This window comes from Trichomycterus rosablanca, chromosome 18 (genome assembly GCF_030014385.1).
Source record: "Trichomycterus rosablanca isolate fTriRos1 chromosome 18, fTriRos1.hap1, whole genome shotgun sequence".
Classification (NCBI taxonomy): domain Eukaryota; kingdom Metazoa; phylum Chordata; class Actinopteri; order Siluriformes; family Trichomycteridae; genus Trichomycterus; species Trichomycterus rosablanca.
In genome coordinates, this window is record NC_086005.1 from 15,605,498 (window position 1) to 15,623,520 (window position 18,023).

Below are 18,023 nucleotides of genomic sequence, written 5' to 3' on the forward strand. Positions count from 1 at the left end.
CTGAATCCTCATCATGTGATACATCAAACATGAGCTTTGATTCCTGCTGTTTGTCTTGTAGCTAACGAGGATGAAGATAAGGACAGTGACTTCAGAGCTCCTCTTTTCAAAGAAGTGGCAGTGCGGGGCGTTCAGGTTCGGATGAAATGGTGTGCCTCCTGCAACTTCTACAGACCCCCCCGCTGCTCCCATTGCAGTGTGTGTGACCATTGTGTGGAGGTAGGGGAGGGAGATGTGACAATATGTGTATATGTGTAGTTCAAAGTTTGTATGCACTTGTAAGAAAGATTCATCCTGACCGTGGGCAGTGTCACCTGGGGTCCAGCACTGAGAAACTACAAAGCCATGCCACAAATTAAACAACATTGTAGAATTTTTGACATCATTAAAAAAAAAAATACAAGCTGCTGTGTGAATATCTTAGACCTGGAAAATAATATATATTTACACTGATCAGCCATAACATTAAAACCACCTCCTTGTTTCTACACTCACTGTCCATTTTATCAGCTCCACTTACCATATAAAAGCACTTTGTAGTTCTACAATTACTGACTGTAGTCCATCTGTTTCTCTACATACTTTTTTAGCCTGCTTTCACCCTGTTCTTCAATGGTCAGGACCCCCACAGGACCACCACAGAGCAGGTAATATTTGGGTGGTGGATCATTCTCAGTACTGCAGTGACAATGACATGGTGGTGGTGTGTTAGTGTGTGTTGTGCTGCTGGTATGAGTGGATCAGACACAGCAGTGCTGCTGGCGTTTTTAAATACCGTGTCCACTCACTGTCCACTCTATTAGACACTCCTACCTAGTTGGTCCACCTTGTAGATGTAAAGTCAGAGATGATCGCTCATCTATTGCTGCTGTTTGAGTTGGTCATCTTCTAGACCTTCATCAGTGGTCACAGGGCACTGCCCACGGGGCGCTGTTGGCTGGATGTTTTTGGTTGATTACATGTGTGTGTAGAAACAAGGAGGTGGTTTTAATGTTATTGCTGATCAGTGTACTGTAGTTCTGTGAAAAAGTATATGCACCCTAGCATATGGTCCAACCACATCTACCAGGTACATTCAGCTATCCAAACCCTGCCGCCCTTGGCTTGAGCCTGCATGTTTGCATGAGAGGTTTAATCCTGTCTGATTACTTTGTCCCTCTATAATGGAATCCGTACAGCTGTATTTAAGAGGCCGGCTGAGGATTGTGTGGCATTTAATTTTCAGTGTGTGCTCGGCTGCTGCTTACAATTCCTGACTGTGGCTTGCTGTTTGCCTGTATTACAAATGCAGAATATGTAGGAAAGTGATTGGCAGTACTATTAGCATAGCATAATTTGAAATAGCATTGTGACAATTGCTGATTTCACACGTCGACAGGTCGTATTTATTTCCAGTGTGTTGTTAAAAGGTTTGTTTAATACGAAATAAAAAAAATACTAAAATATGTTTTCAGGACTTCGACCATCACTGTCCGTGGGTGAACAACTGCATTGGGAGACGGAACTATCGTTTCTTCTTCCTGTTCCTGTTGTCTCTCAGTGTGCACATGGTGCTCATTTTTTCTGGAGGTCTTCTTTATGTACTGGATCATCTGGGAGGTCTTTGGGAGTTACATGCAGCCATCACGTATCCTTATTTTTTATTTACACCAATGAAGTCAATTGGTCATTGACGTCTGAGGAAAGTCATTGCAGAAGTTGGCTATAAACAGGGCTAAAACGTGTGAGGTTTCTTAGACTTGGTCTGTTTATCCCTGCTGGTGTTTAATCAAAAACTCGTCAAAAACAAAAGGTCTGTCTCAAAACCTAGTGACAATACACTTTAAAAGGCTTTCCCTGCCCACTGCCACAGTTTTAGCCTACTAAGCTAACAAAATTAGCTTCAGGTCATTCAAACAAAAGGGCAGAGGTGACACAACCCAGTTAACAACTCCCTACGTGTACCGAAAACTGTTGAATTGTCACTGACAAACACAAATCTGATTATAAATTACACTTTTACACCTTTATAACACCTTTATAATATAAGGGCCGGTGATAGCTCAGTGGTTAAGGTACTGCACTAGTAAACAGAAGGTTGCCGGTTCAAGCCCCGCCACCACCAAGTTGCCACTGTTGGGTCCCTGAGCAAGGCCCTTAACCCTCAATTGCTCATTGTGTTCCGCTCACTGTGTAAGTCGCTTTGGATAAAAGCGTCTGCTAAATGCTGAAAATGTAAATGTAAATAACAATTAAAATTAATGACAATGTTTTTTTTATGAGTCTACATCCATGACAATAACAGACATTGTTTACACAGCACCTGGGAGTGAGTTCCTGGTTAAAACCCTAAACCCTATAATATGTGCAAGATAGATAATGGGTCTGTTTGAAAACCTAGCTGCCTTGCTGTCTACTGCCTACCTAGGTAGCTGCCTAAATAGAGAGGATTCTAATAATCATTGATGTATAAGTCAGGTTATTCAGACACACTACTTAGACAGCGATTACCACGATTACGTCACCACAGTTGCTTACTAAGCTAACACTGTTAGCCTCAGACCATTCAAACCAATGGGCTAAGGTGACACAACCCACTAGCATGCCAGTTAACATCTTCCTCTGTGTACCAAAAACTGACAACAAACCCAAAATTGCAAATAAAATACACTTTTTTTAAATAACAATTAATATTAATGAGTTACTTACATTTGAAAAGAGCTCCACTTGCTTCTCTGCTTCCATCTGCCATTTTTTTTCATTTTTGTGCCGCAGTGAATGCTGGGATTGCCTTCGTGGTTAAGGACTCACTCGATGCTTCCTCATTATTCAGTCAGAATATCGGTCACAATAAGGCATCTCAGTAGGCAGCATTTTGAGGCATCTAAGAACTGAGACAGCCTTCTTCACAAAAGCATGTAGGATAACGTAAAATGCCCTACATGTAGAGAGGTCACTAGGTTTTCAGACAGAACCAACAGTGACTTCAAATTATTTCACTGCATTAAGTGACTGTTCAAGCCTTAAAATAATTTTACAGCAATGTTCACCAAACTTGAGAGAACAACTTGGCACTGAACTAACATGTTGTTTGGTGGGTTTTTTTATTTTTATGAAAGCCTACGTCCATGACAATAACAGACTGACATTGTTTACACAGCACCTGGGAGTGAGTTCCTGGTTAAAACTCTAAACCCTATATTTTGTGCAAGATAGACAATGGGTCTGTTCGAAAACCCAGTGAGCTGCCTTGCTGTCTACTGCCTACCTAGGCAGCTGCCTAAATAGAGAGAATTCTAATAAGTCATCGACGTATACGTCAGGTTATTCAGACGCACTACTTAGACAGTGATTATGGCGATTACGTCACCACAGTTTTTGCTTACTAAGTTAACACAGTGAGCATTAGGCCATTCAAACCAATGGGGTTTGAGGGGTTGAGGTAGCATGCCACTTAACATCTTCCTCCATTTACTAAAAATGGTAAACTGTCACTGACAAGCTCGAATTTGCAAACAAATGACACTTGTACACGTTTATACAAATTAAAAATCTATGAGAATTTATTTACACTTGAAAAGAACTCATTTTTGTTTGTTGCTCTGCATTCATCCACCATATTTGTATTTTTTGTGAGAATGCTGGGATTGTATTCAGCGGATGCTCCCTCATTATTCAGTCAGTTTACTGCTTCAGTTTACAGCTTTTAGGGTGGCGTAAAATGCTGTCTATGTAGGGAGCTCACTAGGTTTTCGAACAGACCCAATGTGTAACGTTACCAGTGGTAGTGCACTATTTAGACCTACTATTTAAAACACAGCCCACTTCAACTGCTGTTACTTTGAGCTCCACTTTCATGGATGGGGTACTCAGCACTGGCTTCCTAATTTCAAATTCAGTTTCTTGCCCATCCACGTTTATGTCAGATTTTCCAGACTTTTGATCTTGCTAGAGACGACGGTTGGACCTGCAAGGCTGATGACAATGAGGATGGCAACCTCCACTTTTTTTTCTCTCAGTAGTCGCTTCATCAAGATCAAAGTCACAGTGGGTCAGGTACCACCTGGCAGGAAAACACCCTGGATGGTGGACAGTCAATCGCAAGGCATGACACCCTTACCAGTTTACTTACTCCCTCACATCTAGGGCCTATTTAGTGTAGTAAATCTGCCTTCTGCTTCCTTTCATGGTTCTTTTCATTTGGGAGCCCTCATGTAAACTATTGTGCCACTGTGCCACCCAATTTGAAAATATAGATTTTCTTCATTTGCCTACACAGACATAATTGGCTATGTTTAAATAAGAAGCGGGGATGGCTAAAGTCCCATGATGGATTGGCGTGGCCTTGCTCCCAGTGTTTTCAGAGAAATCCAGACCCACCGCGACCCTGACCAGGACAAAACTGCATTAGAAATTAAATTACATAAAAGCTGCATCAGCAATGCTGATCTTTCTATTAATCTAGTTGTTCCTTGACATCGTTGGCTCAGTCTGAGCATCATGAGCATATCAGCATTTTTCCTCATTCCGGTTATAGGCTTGGCCTGCTTCCATCTGGTTCTTGTGATGAGAGGACGAACTACAAATGAGCAGGTGATACGCTCAAGGTCTGAAGCCAGGATTCTACTTGTTAACGATGCAAATGTGTACACAGTGTGGTCGCAGTGTGTTTCGTGTGTTCATTCAGGCATGATTCTTGTGTGCATTGTCAGAAATCTGCAAGATTGAGCGCATGCTGCAGTACACGTGTTCACAGTGGTGGCAGTGTAGCGAGATTAGACAGTGAGATAAGCAACAGCCTGAACCATCTAAAATATTCCTAAATCACTTACAGAATACACACTTATAAGTTCACGGGAAAATGTGCTTTACAGACTTCTTTTTTTTAAAATCACAGATTGCTCGGTCATTAATGTACACTCATGAATTGAATGATAGAATAAATGGAAGCTACAACACACAGCACAACCTACATTAATAGTTGAATACAAACCTAAAACATCCAGCAACAGTGCAAGGCTCTGTCTCGGGGGGGTCCGGGTCAAAACATGGACTAGAATTTTCGTATTTGAGACAGAGCCTTGCACTGTTGCTGGATGTTTTAGGTTTGTATTCAACTATTAATGTAGGTTGTGCTGTGTATGCAGCTGTGTCAACAGAACTGGTTGTGAATTTTCCCAGTTACCCGAGTATTGTTTCTAGCTGCTTTACACTTCGACATCTTGGATATTTTGACTAAATGAATTGCCGTAGGATAGCTAGGACCACCTCATAATGCAATTTAACCACTAAATGTGAGGCACTTAAATGCTATGCAAATGACAAACGTTAAATCACGAAACACAATTCCACATCAAATTGCATATTACATGGGAAAATGCTCCTTGGATGGAAAACAATAAAGTGTGTTAAACAAGCTACATAGCTGCTACTTACATTACACATACATATTAAAAAAGTACACATACAGTAAATACAGTACAATTGTCCATTGGAGTTCCATGACAAAGGACTAGAATGATCACTTTACTGCTTTAATAACTAGTGAGGTGTTGGAGCTTTGGCTCATCAAATTATTATCATTAGTATTTCTTAAATAAAACACATTGAAACACAATTCTATCAATTTGTTCCAAAAATACTTCTATAAATCCATTACATTCAGGTCTTTATAGGTAGCAAACAACTGGTTTCCTAATTAATCCAACTGTATTAGCACATACAAACTGGCTAGTTTAGTAACTAAGAATGCTAGCAAACACGCACATTAGAACAAAAGTTAACCCTGTATTTCACCCTAGTGTTCAGCATGTATATAAAGTTTACAGGTCAGCATTCTGTAATTCACTATAAAATAGCCAGTGGATGCAGCATATGAGGGATGTGTTCCAAATTAGTTATTTTAAATTTGAAATCACTGGTGTAAGAGATTGGGCTGACTTTAAATCTCTTTACACTCTTAGTTTTTAATGTCAAACGTCTGTGTAATAGTGTTCTGTTTCAACACTTTTTAGAAATAATACAATAATATGTAAAAATATTGTTCTATAGTAAAAACTAATACTATATACACTGATCAGCCATAACATTAAATTCACCTCCTTGTTTCTACACACATTGTAAATTTTTTCAGCTTCACTTACCATATAGAAGCACTTTGTAGTTCTACAATTACTGACTGTAGTCCATCTATTTCTCTACATACTTCTTTTAACCTGCTTTCACCCTGTTCTTCAATGGTCGGGACCACCACAGAGTAGGTATTATTTGGGTGGTGGATCATTCTCAGCACTGCAGTGACACTGACATGGTGGTGGTGTGTCAGTGTGTGTTGTGCTGGTATGAGTGGATCAGACACAGCAGCGCTGCTAGAGTTTTTAACTCACTGTCCACTCTATTAGACACTCCTATCTAGTTGGTCCACCTTGAAGACGTAAAGTCAGAGACGATTGTTCATCTATTGCTGCTGTTTGTGTTGGTCGTCTTCTAGACCTTCATCAGTGGTCACAGGACGCTGCCCACGGGTGCTGTTGGTTGGATATTTTTAGTTGGTGGACTATTCTCAGTACAGCAGTGACAGTGAGGTGTTTAAAAACTCCATTAGCACTGCTGTGTCTTATCCATTTATACCAGCACAACACACACTAACACACCACCACCATGTCAGTGTCACTGCATTGCTGAGAATGATCCAACACCCAAATAATACCTGCTCTGTAGTGGTTCTAGGAGAGTCCTGACCATTAAAGAACAGCATAAAGGGGGCTAACAAAGTAAGTTTGTAGTAAGTAAAACTACAAAGTGCTTCTATATGGTAAGTGGACAGTGAGTGTAGAAACAAGGAGGTCATTTTAATGTTATGGTTGATCGGTGTATGTCTTGATTGATTTTAAAACAAATCAACCAAGATAATTCCAACACAAAAATACAAAACAACAATACAATACAAAATATTTTGTAGATACTGGCCAGAATGTCATTACTGTTGAGATTTCAGACAGATTGGTGTCATACTTACTGAGTCTATTATTTTCCATACAGGTGACTGGAAAGTTTCAAAGAGGATCAAACCCATTTACACAAGGCTGTTGTAGCAATGTGGAGTTTGTCCTGTGCGGTCCCATCATACCAAGGTGCAGGTCTTAGATTTTGTAATTACTGGTTTGGGCAGTAATGGACTACAAGTGTTTATTACACAAATCAGAAGGTGAAAATCAAGTATTTGTATTCCGTCAGGGATGTTTAGAAAAGGCAGCATTCAGAATAACTTTTGGGAGGTCTTTTTGACGTGTGTCTGTGGGAATTTGTGCCCATTCAGCACAAATTTGTGTTGAACCAGGCACTAATATTCCCGTACTTGCCCACAAGCAGTGGTGTATACACAGGCATGATTGGCTATGTCTTTGGAGGAATGGCCAAAGCCCTGCAATAAATTGGCACCCTGTCCAAGGTATTCCTCTCTTGCACCTTGTGTTAAAGTGATTGTTAAAAATGAAATGAAAAAGAGACTTTTGTTGGATCAGATGGCCTGGCTTGCAGTTCCTGAAGTTACTCCATACCACATTGACAAACTAAAGCTGCGTCCCAAATCGCATACTTAAATAGTACGTACTACATTCGAGGCAGTGTGCACTTCTCGGCCGATAAAGCAGTACCAGGTGTGCAGAATGCACGCAACCTCAGACGTACTACGTCTGCCTACAAGCCCATCTTACCAACGTCACGTGATGCATGACATCACATAGCTGCAGTTATAACAATTTAAAATCAATTAATTCTTCCGCCATCTTCCTTCTTCACTACGAATGCCTTTGCAGCACCAGTTGAATCATTGGATAGATTATCGGACTGCACATGTGCATCGTGTGCATACTAAAAACACACTATCTGCTCTCGCTTACTGCTTTTGCGTACCTTTCAGTATGGAAGTATGCAATTTTGGGCGCAACCTGTCTTTTTGGACCTCACCTGAACTCAATAATTAGACAGGCTGTCCACATCTGTCTGGCCATGTATTGTATAGTTACATATTCAGAGGGCTAAGGGGCTTCTCCTCATTTAAAATGTAATTGGAATGTTACTTCAGTTAAGTAATAAAATATAAGGGGATACTTTTTAGACAGTGTATTGATTATTCAGGCCAGAATAGGTTTTTTAAAATATGCTGCCCAACTCTGTGTATTATTTGTTACAACTTCTTCATCCATATTTGTTATTAAATATTGCTCTAATTCTCTCTCATTGTTCTTTCATTATTTGACAGTTACACCAGAAAGCCAGGAAAGACACAAACTGTTCATATACAGCCTCCATTTGAAAAACCCGAGCTGCCGAAAACGTCCTCAGTAAAAGATGAAGATAATGGAATCCAGAATGAAATGCTTCCCATGAGGGTACTATATTCAACAAAACAAGCAGAGCATGTACATTCTAAATGAGACTACAGCCAAAGATTTAACAAATACAGAACAAAGAAGCCGCCACAGACTAGCTTGAAAGAAATATACAAAGAACCGAATCTTGTAACAGTTTATTTAGCTTTAATACAGCTTCATTCACGTTCATATGCTCTAATACTAGACCTTTTTAGTTTTATTAGGGTGTTGGAAAATTTTTCAAGTAGAAAGTCTTACAGTTATTTAATGGTTTAAATACATAGGGTAAGGGTGTTACCTACTTTACAGTCTGCACTACATAAAGATGCAGTGATGTTCAGTCTGATGTTCCTCCAATCACTCATGAATACTAAGCACTATGCATCCTGGAAAATAGAAGCATAATTAGAACCCTATTACCATAGGGTGCACTTGGTCCTGTAAAATTAATTGACCTGGGCAGCACAGTGGCTCGGTTGGTATTACTGTCGCCTCACAGCAAGAAGGTCCTGGGTTTGATTCATAGGTGGAGAGGTGTTGAGTTTGTATGTTCTCCCTGTGTCTGTACCGGTTTCCTCCCACAGTCCAAAGACATGCAATCAGGTTAATTGGAGATACCAAAGTCCCCCTAGGAATGTGTGTATGGGGTGTTTCATACCTTTTGCCCAGTGAATGAGACCCACCGTAACCCTGAATAGGATAAAGCAGTGGTAAAACAGACACTGAATGAATGAATGGATTAATTTTTACATGACCAATGATTTCCACCCAATAGCTGCCCATATTGTGGGTTTAGAGCCTCTTTTACTGTTGCTCAAGAGTCCAGTTGTTTGTTTAATACAGTATGTGTCTTCCACTTGTTAGCTCTGGCAAGAATACCAGTTGTACACTATTTTCTTTGCTTAAACAATTATTTGGTTTTTCTGAGGCTGACATTTGTAATACATAGGGACTGTGCTATAAAGTGAATGAGTAAGCTTCCACTTGAGACAACTGTTCCACTTTGCTGGTGTTTGTCAATGTTAAACATACAATGCCATGGCTTTCATGTTTCCACAGTCTTCTTCTATAACATTAGGCACCCAGTATTTTATTAGATTGGCCACCCTTCCTCAGGTATGGTCACTTAGATGTAGACCAGGTCGATAGCACAGCTGAGATTTGAACTCAAGAGTTTGAGATCTCAGCGGTGTTGCTAGCGCATTCACTGTGCCACTTGTGTGCTTTAGTTTTAAACCCATATAGGATAACTTTTAGATGCATTTATATTATTTAATTAATAAATGAGGGTTCTATGTATGTAAATGAGACAGTTCTATGGACAGTAGGGAGGCTGACTGCCTGTAAAACCTCTCCACATTTGGAACTCTTAGAACTATTAGACACTCCTACCTAGTTGGTCCACCTTGAAGACGTAAAGTCAGAAACGCTCGCTCATCTATTGCTGCTGTTTAAGTTGGTCATCTTCTAGACCTTCATCAGTGGTCATAGGACGCTGCCCACGGGCCGCTGTTGGTTGGATATTTTTGGTTGTTGGACTATTCTCAATCCAGCAGTCACAGTGAGGTGTTTAAAAACTCCATCAGCATTGCTGTGTCTGATCCACTCACACCAGCACAACACACACTAACACATCAACACCATGTCAGTGTCACTGCAGTGCTGAGAATGATCCAATGATACCTACCCAAATGATACCTACTCTGTGGTGGTCCTGTGGGGGTCCTGACCATTGAAGAACAGCGTGAAAGGGGGCTAACAAAGCATCTAGAGAAACAGATGGATTACAGTCAGTAATTGTTGAAATACAGAGTGCTTCTATATGGTAAGTGGAGCTGATAAAATGGACAGTGAGTGTAGAAATGGCATGTTTGGTTAGGTGGGTGGCACAGTGGGTAGCACTGTCGCCTCATAGCAAGAAAGGTCTGGGTTTGATTCCCTGGCTGGGCGGCCAGGGTCCTTTCTGTGTGGAATTTGCATGTTCTCCCTGTGTCTGTGTGGCTTTCCTCTGGGTGCTCCGGCTTCCTCCCACAGTCCAATACATGCAGTCAGGCTAATTGGAGCTACTAAAATTGCCTAAGTGTGTGTCTGTTTGCCATGTGATGGATTGGCGACCTGTCCAGAGTGTTTTCTTTTGCCTTTTCTTTTGCCTTTCGCCCACAGCAACCCTGACCAGGATAAAGCAGTGGTAAAAACGACAACTTATAAATGAATGAATGTTTACAATAGTAAAGCCCCATTCACGACAACTTTATATTTATTATGTTCTAGCGACAGTCTGCAGAAGGGCTGGATGTGCCCAAGTGTAAACGGCTAAATGTTCCACCACCTTTACCCCCCAAACCTGCTCCAATTCTGCTCAATAGCCACCCGACCACGCTGCAAGGTATATGTTCAAATCCCTACTGTACCTAAAATATTTTGATGAGATCATGTATCAATTTTTTATTATTTTCTTTTTTAGAAGGCCTAGTACAGTTCAGAACTGCAGTAACACCTGCCCAAACTATAAGCACTATTGATCAAAGTGTAGCGTCGCCCTCCAGAGGGCACTACCAAGTTCCCAGGGAGCAGGTGAGTGGAACATCAGGTTATACACATAATTAACTTTTTCTAGTCCCAGACCATGACAAACCACATAACTGTATTTTATATTAAAATGAGCTGACCTGCTTCTAACCGTGATTTGCTGACAAACTCCCAAATGTAACTCCTAATAAAACGTAGGACCTAATTTACTCCCCAAATTAGTTTTGGGACCGTAAATTGTACTGCATTTGATAAGCCTGTAGAAGCAGAATGCATTCCAAAAACTATACCTGATCTTGAGTTTGTTGGACATTTAATTTTAAAACCATGAACACAAACATGGATTTGCCTCTCCCCCCTGTGCAGCTACACAAGGCTAAACTCCTACTGAGGGATTGGCTCCTAATCATCATTCAGATTGGTGTTCAGATTGTTGTTAAGGTCAGGGCTCTGTGCAGGCCTCTGGAGTGCCTTCACACCAAACGTTGTGTGTGCAAAGGAACACAACCATGATAGAACAGTATTCTATCAGTATTTCCCCACCCAGCAGACACGGTGACCAATTAGTGCCTGCTGCAGGCACTGGCAATTGTGCCCACTAGATGGCGCCCAGGCAACCGGTAGCAGAGTGCTGATCAAAGGAACACAACCATGATAGAACAGTAAAGTGCTTTTTCCAAACTTGTGACACCAAGTTGTAATCATATCATTTTCTTGAATAAATTTAACCAAGAACTCATCTGTAATTGCTGACGAACGGGTTTCTATGCCGCAGACGCCTCCACTGTCTTATGAAGAAGCTGGAATTTCATGTGCCCATATGAATAGAACTATTTCGCTGAGAAAGTCTTTTGTCCCCTAAACAGACAGACGATGATGGGGGCGCTAAACCAGACTCAAATTTACACTGTAATTATACTACTGCTGCTCTATTTATATACATATATTCATATCCATATATCTCATTGTCTTCTGACACTGACATGGTGGTGGTGTGTTAGTGTGTGTTGTGCTGGTATGAGTGGATCAGACACAGCAGCGCTGCTGGAGTTTTTAAATACCGTGTCCACTCACTGTCCACTCTGTTAGACACTCCTACCTAGTTGGTCCACCTTGTAGATGTAAAGTCAGAGACGGTCGTTCATCTATTGCTGCTGTTTGAGTTGGACATCTTCTAGACCTTCATCAGTGGTCACTGGACGCTGCCCACAGGGAGCTGTTGGCTGGTTAATAACTCCATCATCGCTGCTGTGTCTTATCCACTCATACTAGCACAACACACACTAACTCACCACTACCATGTCAGTGTCACTGAAGTGCTGAGAATGATCCACCACCTAAATAATACCTGCTCTGTAGTGGTCCTGTGGGGGTCCTGACCATTGAAGAACAGGGTGAAAGCAGGCTAAAAAGGTATGTAGAGAAATAGATGTACTACAGTCAGTAATTCTAGAACTACAAAGTGCTTCTATATGGTAAGTGGATCTGATAAAATGGACAGTGAGTGTAGAAACAAGGAGGTGGTCATAATGTTATGCCTGATCGATGTATATATTTATATATAGACATATATAAGTTATAATATTCTATATTATTATTTATTGCTGTTTATTGAATAAAGTATCTATCTATCTATTTATCTGTCTCTCATTAGGGTACCTTAAAAGGAATTATGTTGCCTTTGTAAATGTACCTAGCTAATGTAAATTGTTGCAATTGCAGTTACTAACCTATATGTTTTTTAGGTCGGGAAAAAGGAGAACCTGCTCCAGATCAGTGCTCAAGGTCTGTTATTGGAGTCGTGTACAGAGCAGCCTGACCAACCTATCTCTACTCACACAGCACTGCAATCAAACATACTTCCTTTAAATATACTCACCCTGAACTCCCACTCTCTAAGTTTAAAACACGCCTACCAGCGTAGAAACCGCAGCCATCTGCCCGGACACCATTCCAAATCCCTGACCGTGTCCTCCACCCAGGGCGTCAACAGTCTCTCTTATGACAGCTTACACAGCCCGGCTGAGGTAGCGCAGCGCGGGGCCATGCATATGAACTACCTGCCTCCTTTACTTCCTGTAGATCTGGCTACGGGCATCAGTGCCCCAGCTGATCCCCAACAAGTACCTGTCCATACCTGCAGCCCGGTTTTTATGGGCACCAGCAGGCAGTCACCTGTGCAATATGACAGCCTACCTAAGCACACCATGAGCTCTATAGAGGAGCGTCACGAGCAAGAAGAACGAGAAAAACAGCCGGCCCTGACACAGACTCGACAGATGGGATCCATGCCGGATGCGAGTGTCTACGACATACTTAGCGGGCGAAGTGTGGCATCCCGGGGACCTACACCGCCCACCTATGGCTCACGGGAGTTCCTCCTGAGCAGTGCAGCCTATGGATATGCCTCCTCGCTCAGACGGACATCCAGGACTTCCAATGTGACCCTGCAGAGTGGCTCCCTGTCACCATCAGCCTGTCGTTCTCTGGACCGCCAGACTCAGTGCTCAACCTCGGCCATTCCATACCCGATGCCCAGTTCCTCTTACACCGCCCAAAGAGCGCTAGCCTTTGTCACCAGCTCAGAGAGGAAAGACTTGCCTCCGAAGTATGAGTCCTGATCTATGTATTTGTACATAGTGTGTGTATTTTCACCCTAATGATAAATAAAATCTTTTTGGCAAGACTCAAACTTTAACCCACTTTTCTCAATTTTATAATGTAGTCAGCAGCCATATAAGGTCAAAACACATGAAGCCAGATTGTGGCTCTTTTCTGATTTGTGGTTCATACAACATCAAAGAGCATTAATGCACTTAACAGAAGGTACCACCTGCTCATTCTGTTCACATACATTTGCACTCTACAGTGCATAATATCATTAAGTGATTCAAGGAATTGGGAGGAATTTCAGTTCATCAAGAACCTCTACTCAACAATAGCTGATATAATCACATGGACAAGGGATTACTTTGGCAATTTTTTTTGTCAAGCACTACAATACGAGTTACATGCACAAATGCCACTTAAAACTTTACTGTGCAAAAAAGAAGCCTTATGTTAACCATGTCCAGAAGCGGCGTCGACTTCTCTGGGCTCGGAGGCATCTAGGATGGACCATCACACAGTGGAAACATGTATTGTGGTCAGATGAATCAGCATTTCAGGTGTTTTTTTTTTTTGGAAAAAATGGTCGCTGTGTCCAAAAACCAGGGTCTATCATGGTATGGGATCATGTCAGTGCCCTTGGAAAAGGTCATTTACACTTCTGTGATAGCAGCATTAATGCAGAAAAGTAGATTGAGATATGCTGCCTTCAAGACGTCATCTTTTGCAGGGACGTTCATGCAAAACCACATGGCTGCTTCTTATATTTCTAGGGGTCCTAGTGAACCAGATTTTGATATCAGGGCATCTTTGTATACTATTTATTCTCTTTGTAATAAATTATTTTAAATGTGTTAATATATGTTTACTGTAATAGTGAATAGTTTGTTGTTTTGATTAATTATCTTCTCTCCTGGAACATTTTGCATTTGAATTCTCTGTGTTTTTGTAATTTGTGCAGCCAGTGGGTGGTTGACGTGACACTGTTTTTTACTGACAGATATAAATACATCTTTGTTATCATTTACTATTTTTTTGTTTATTTTACATGTAATAGTAAGTTATTCATGTTTAAAACCCCTATTATTTAATATTTTTAAGATTTTGGTAAAACATGATTATGTACTGATGTGAACTCCTGTAAATAAATCAAATTCAAGCACAAATTGGATACATTTGTTTTCTACATATACACCTGGTTTTGTTTATGAAGTTAAATTTGCAGGTCTTTATGTTACTATTTAAAGTCATTATGATTTTATTATGAAAGTTCATTGTCTCTCTAATCTCATCATCTGTTTGCTTTTCCTGAGAGGAGTCCTGATGGCAGCAGGCTGAGCAGATCAACTGCATAAAATCCAGCTCTTCCTAGTTAATTCCCAGCCAGCTGTAAGATTTCATCCTCCAGCAAGGCCAGGGTCAGTACTGTGGTCTGTCTGCACTAGGACAATGTAGGCACTCGGGTAACACAGCAGTCTAATAATTTAGCCATCCGCGTTCCGAGTTTGAACTCTCACCATGTACAATTGGCTGTGTCTATAAGGTAGGGAAGGTCTTCCCATTGCACCTGCAACAGTGACACCTGCTGTCTAGGTAGGGTGGCCACATTCATAGCCACAAAAAGGAGGACATTACACCCAAAAGGAGGACATCATACCAGGAACAGGGGGACATGATACCACAACACAGAATGAAACCAGAACCCATATAACAGAGTTTTTGACCAATTTAAGCAAGAATTCTATAACAAATTACTGTTTTACTCACTAAATGTTGTGTCTACTTTTGATATTTAAGTCCGTTCCTCGCTGCCTCCAAAAGTTTACTTTTTGGCCTTTTCACAGCATTCCTGAGCATGAGAGCTGACTGACTCTATTAGAGGTGTGTACAGAACAGAGCGAGCGGGCGTAATTTAACCACCCAATCACAGACTAGCATTTAGAGGGTGGACCTTCTGCGATTGGCCAGTGGTAGCACTATAAGCAGTCAAATGAGGCTGTTAAACCAATTAAATACAAAGCATTTGTTTCGATGTGTACCTGAGCCAATGACAGATAATATTAATCAAAAATGAAACCAGTTCACTCCAAAAGAAGGATTTTTAAGTGTCCATCCTAGCATTGCGTGGATGGAGGACTGGCAGCTGAAAAGCCGGACTGTCCGACCTAAAACCGGACGGCTGGCCACTCTATGTCTAGGGAAGGCACTGGTACTAGTAGAGGAGTTAGACTTAAAGCATAGCTTGACACCGTCATTAGTGAACGAATGAATGCCTTTATTTGTCGTATATACACATTTACATTACAGTAAAATTATTTTTCAGCATATGCCAGTTTGTTTGGAAACTGGGGTCAGAGCGCAGGGTCAGTCATTGTACGGCGCTCAAGAACCAGACAGTGGTTGGTAGCAGAGGCTGGATTTGATTTGACAATCCTCTGACTGATAGCCCAAAGCTCTACCCACTAGGCTACCACTGTACTGGTACAACTTGTGTAAATTCACAGCTGGTGACACACAGGTGGCAAAATAATAACAATAAAAATTATAATATTTACATTAATGAGGTAGTAATAACAATCAGTTTGTGTGTGTGTGTGTGTGTATGTATGGGACATGGTCACCCACTGTCCCTCACCTGGTGGCAGGTGTGTGTATAGAGTGCTGCTAGTGTGCAGCTCTCTCTGTGCTCCCCCAGTAGCACAGACACACACACACACATACAGAGAGAGAGAGAGCTCATTACTTCATTAATGTAAATATTATAATTTTTATTGTTATTATTTTGCAGTTTTTATTAATATTTTATTCTATTTTATATTTTTGCACAAGTAACTGTTTTGTGTATATTTGTTCTTTTTTATTGTTATTTTTATTATTTCTCTGTAACTGAGCTTTGGCAATACGAATGTCATGCCAATAAAGCTTCTTTTGAGTTTGAGTATGAGAGCCGTAACCGAGCTACAGAGAAACCATGCAGACAATGAGCAGTGCTAGTGGTATAATGACAAATAATTGAGAAATAAACTTGTTTAATGATGTTAAATCTGATTGGTTCATGGCGCTTATGTTTTAAAGCAGAAACAAACACAGGCACATCTCTGCACAAGAGAGGATCTTTCTGAAGCTTAATGCAATGCAACCACAGTACGTCTCATCCCTGTAGTGTTTTTGTGTGTTAGCAGTCCGAGGGATGAAGAATGTAAGTTTTTTAATACATTTTAGACTGGGGTGACTTGAGATTTTGAATACTTTTAAAGGGTGCCGTGACTGAAAAAAGGTTGAGAAACACTGTTCTAGACCTTCATCAGTGGTCACAGGACGCTGCCCACGGGCCGCTGTTGGCAGACCACCACCATTTCATTGTCACTGCAGTGCTGAGAATGATCCACCACCTAAATAACACCTGCTCTGTGGTGGTCCTGTGGGGGTCCTGACTATTGAAGAACAGCATAAAAAGGGCTAACAAAGCATGCAGAGAAACAGATGGACTACAGTCAGTAATTGTAGAACTACAAAGTGATTCTGTATGGTAAGTGGAGCTGATAAAATGGACAATGTGTGTAGTTCTACAAGGAGGTGGTTCTAATGTTATTGCTGATCGTGTATATAGTGTGTATATATAGAGTTGCCATCACAAAGGTCTGAATCTCTGTGATGTCCTCAAAGCTTGATCCCAGATCCTTGTTGATTTCCCAATAAGCCACGCCCACCAAACACCAGGTGTTGCTTCTAGACATGTCTCTCAATGTCCTTGCGCATTCTTGAACTTGTCACGTGTGTTTCATTTGAGATATCCGACTATTCACCAAACTTTTTGTCTACACCCCTGTTACTGTGTCACGCAAATATACCCTCCTCAGATGCGATCGGGGTCTCCAGCAGCAAAAGACAAATTGGCTATGCTTAATTGGCAGAAGAAAGGGAAGAAAATGCATAAATAAAATATAAAAAAAAAAAAATTAAAAGGCTTCTGTCATGTCAACATACCCCACAGCCCAGATATATCAAAAACATGAAAATTGTTGTCAAAGTAGTACACAGCTAGTACTTGCCAGAAATTCCCGCAGCTCCTTTAATGTTGCTATAAGTCTCTTGGCAGTTTCCCGGGCCAGTTTTCTTGTCTTGTCTTTTTATCAATTTTGGAGGGACGTTCTGTTCTTGGTAATGTCACTGTTGTGCCGAAATTGATCAGGGGTTTTATCCACTTGTTCACTGTGTTCCATGGTATATGTAATACCTTGGAAATGTTTTGTACCCTTTTCCCGATTTATACCTTTCAGCAATGAGATCCCTTTAATACTTTAATCTCTTTGCAGAACGTGGCTTTTGCTGTAAGATGCAACTTAAATAAATGGCAGAAAAATTCTACCAGAACAGCTGAACCCTGGATAGATGGATGGATGGATGGATGGATAGATAGACGGATGGGCGGACAGACAGAAGGATGGACGGACGGACAGACAGACAGACGGATGGATGGATAGACAGACGGATGGACGGACAGACAGAAGGATGGATAGATAGACAGACGGA

The 18,023-nt window shown here is 41.1% G+C and overlaps 1 protein-coding gene across 1 annotated transcript in view; it reads left to right on the forward strand.

Moving 5' to 3' along the window:
- zdhhc8a (zinc finger DHHC-type palmitoyltransferase 8a) overlaps window positions 1-14,644 on the forward strand; it is a 37,755-nt gene extending 23,111 nt beyond the window's left edge. The window contains exons 3-10 of the mRNA XM_063014751.1: window positions 62-219; window positions 1,455-1,627; window positions 4,470-4,572; window positions 7,021-7,112; window positions 8,243-8,372; window positions 10,626-10,740; window positions 10,819-10,928; window positions 12,629-14,644. Coding sequence (XP_062870821.1) covers window positions 62-219; window positions 1,455-1,627; window positions 4,470-4,572; window positions 7,021-7,112; window positions 8,243-8,372; window positions 10,626-10,740; window positions 10,819-10,928; window positions 12,629-13,504 — 1,757 coding nt within the window. The 3' untranslated portion in view covers window positions 13,505-14,644. The remainder of the gene's footprint in view (window positions 1-61; window positions 220-1,454; window positions 1,628-4,469; window positions 4,573-7,020; window positions 7,113-8,242; window positions 8,373-10,625; window positions 10,741-10,818; window positions 10,929-12,628) is intronic.
- The last annotated feature ends 3,379 nt before the right edge of the window (window positions 14,645-18,023 follow it).